Genomic DNA, 2,800 nt, shown 5'->3' with positions numbered 1-2,800 from the left:
CTCTCTCTCTCTCTCTCTCTCTCTCTCTCTCGCAGATGCACACACGCACACATACACACAGCTCCCCTTTAAACTGGCTCCCCGCGTCCAGATGTGTCATGTGCTGCAGCTCACTCCACTGATTATGAAAAGCATTGCAGCGCTGCAGGATAATCCAGATTAAGAGTGGTGCGGTCCTAAGAGGGGCGCACACAATCTCGCCCACTGAACTGCACTCGCTGCAGAGTAYGAATCTAACTGTTACACAGGCTGACAGTTTATTCTCAGCCTAAGGGCGACCAATATACTGTAACTGCTATAGTTTTGTTATGTGTGCAAAAACATAAACCAAGAGCAGCTTCCTAATAAAGTTGAGATAGTAAAACTGTATCTGCTTGGTCCAATTTTGTCTTTCATGGCTCATTCGTGTGTCCATTGGGAAGAAAGTGATGAGTGATGTATTCTGTAAAGAACTGAAGAGGATATAAGAAAGMAACGCTTTTACTTTTTCTGGTTCTCTTCTTCAACACTGACCTAAATAACTTGAAGACCTAGAAATGACAAAAGGACTGTGGTAAAGTTGTCCAAAGAGATATAAAAAGTCAGATACAGGGACCTTCATCCAWCAAACACTAAACAATACTCGCAATCCCACAAATAACAAAATTRTATTTTGGCTTAGTTATTATATCTTTACACATAATGGATAAATGAAATCTCTGCTAAAAATCTTTTGTTTTAAATGGGTGTATTTGTAATCTTCCTGTGTTCTATGTTATATTAAATGGGGCCTGACCTCTATCATTTGCTGCTGTTTTACATAAGAATGAACTTAGACTGAATTTGCWAGGGCTATATTTAGAGTGCAGCAATGAAAGGTCTGCTTTAAACAYATCTCATTGGCATATGGTATTATGSTAATCCCAYGACTSTTAMTTCAGGCTGTKTGTTTGTAAAATGAAATRAGCAGAGGTCCAGTAGGCTTTGGCCCACAAACCCAAAATTAGTGTCTGTGTGTTCAGTGACTGTGGGCTTCTGGGTGTTTGTCGTCCCCCTACAACTAACACCCACACTCAACTCACATTCCATGCCATTGCCAGTTGTTCAAAAATAGCCCTGCACCCGGAGCTTCCCGAAGTGGCCAGCAGACAAGCAGAGCTGGACTCCTCAGTGAGTGAAAGTTGTTTCCACGTGTTTGACCAGGAGTCGTTTAAAACCACTGCAATGCTCTTTATTTGGAAAACGTTTGTAATCCAGCTTTGGGTGTTTAGATGATCCTTAATTCTTTGTCCTGAACTATRATGTCTACTTGAAAAATGGAGCCATTTTCTGACCAGTTCTTAGAGTTCCACCCGATCCAYGGTACCAATGTCAGACTGAACCACTCAGGAACCCAGGCCACACGGGTGGAGAGCTTTGCCAATGGAGTCTGTTTCAGCAAACACCCTCTGAAGCCCGGCGAGATTTTCCTCATAGAGATTGAGGAAAAGGAAGTGGGCTGGTGCGGTCACCTCCGGATGGGTCTGACTGCCAGGGAACCCAGAAGCTTAGAGGTGGTGCCGGAGTACTCCATTCCAGACTTGACCGAGTTGGGGGACAGCTGGGTCTTTGCCATCACTCGCAACCATAACAAGGTTGTTGAGGAGCCTGAGGTCCCGGAGGCTGGAGGAGGAGAACTTCCTGAAGGTCAAAGACTTGGTCGAGGAGAGGCAGAAGACAGAGATGGAGGCTACAACATGAAGACAGAGACTTTCTTCACTGACACCCACTTGTGCATTGACAATGTTCGAATCCCCAGAGACAAGCTGGTCGGTCGAAGTCGTCCCGGACGCTACAGCCACCTCTTGGATGACTTGTATAAAACCAACACTCTGCCTCCTACAGCCAGACGCAGCAGAATCGGAGTTCTGTATGTGCCAAAGGGCAAAGACATGGCTGATATGCACATTGTGATCAATGGAGAGGACATGGGAGCTTCTGCAAAGGGAATATCCACCAGACAACCTTTATACGCTGTGGTGGACATTTTTGCTTCTACAAAGTGTGTTCGAATTGTCCAGGTGGAGTACGGCTGTGAGTGTCACACAAATAAAACACTTCTTTACACTACGCAGGCGAAACAGAACCATTTATGATCACTTTGTTTATTAGTAGTTATTTTAATCCTATTTCCAGTTGTCCCTGCATCTGTAAGTTGTCTCTATGTGGATGTTGATACTGTGCGTTTTATGTTAATGACAATTGTTTTGTCACTTAAAGTTGGGTAGCACAACAGCTCACTGGTACCTCTCAGCAAGAAGGTCTGGGTTTGATCACTGGGTCTTTCTGTGAGAAGTTTGCATGCTCTTCTAATAAAAAAGAATAAATACAGTAGGTCCTCTGGATGGGTTCTTCTTTAGTGAAAGTTTTCGTCTCGAGAGGCTTCTTCAGTCTGATGAGTTTCAGGTGAACTCAGCTTTATAAGCACTGCCTCCACATGGTGGACAAACAGCTTAGTCACATGCAAAAAGAGGGCCATCGCCTAACAATAGACGAAGAAGAACCCATCCAGAGGACCTACTTATTTTTTACTTTTGATTTTTTTCTACCTGGATTACTGAGATGCATCAGGTCATGTYTTCCTAGTGTCTGTGTGGGTTTTCTCCAGGTACTCTGGTTTCCTCCCACAGACCAAAAACGTGTATTTTAGATTGCCTTCAGGTCCCGGCAAAAGAGATCTGTGGTCTCAATGGGATTTGCCTGATTAAATAAAGGTAAATAAATAAATAAATAAATAAAAACTTAAGTTTTTTACGCATTTAATGTTTCTGTGGCTAACACA

The 2,800-nt window shown here is 43.4% G+C and overlaps 1 protein-coding gene across 1 annotated transcript in view; it reads left to right on the top strand.

Moving 5' to 3' along the window:
- The first annotated feature begins 1,099 nt into the window (after nucleotides 1-1,099).
- Nucleotides 1,100-2,800, top strand: part of neurl2 (neuralized E3 ubiquitin protein ligase 2) — a 2,990-nt gene continuing 1,289 nt past the window's right edge. Inside the window, exon 1 of the mRNA XM_014019304.1 lies at nucleotides 1,100-2,052. Within this exon, the coding sequence (XP_013874758.1) occupies nucleotides 1,296-2,052 (757 nt within the window). The 5' untranslated portion in view covers nucleotides 1,100-1,295. The remainder of the gene's footprint in view (nucleotides 2,053-2,800) is intronic.

Source organism: Austrofundulus limnaeus, unplaced genomic scaffold, assembly GCF_001266775.1.
Source record: "Austrofundulus limnaeus strain Quisiro unplaced genomic scaffold, Austrofundulus_limnaeus-1.0 Scaffold215, whole genome shotgun sequence".
NCBI lineage: Eukaryota > Metazoa > Chordata > Actinopteri > Cyprinodontiformes > Rivulidae > Austrofundulus > Austrofundulus limnaeus.
Note: the sequence above shows the minus strand (reverse complement) of the source record. Positions and strands in the feature narration are given on the sequence as shown.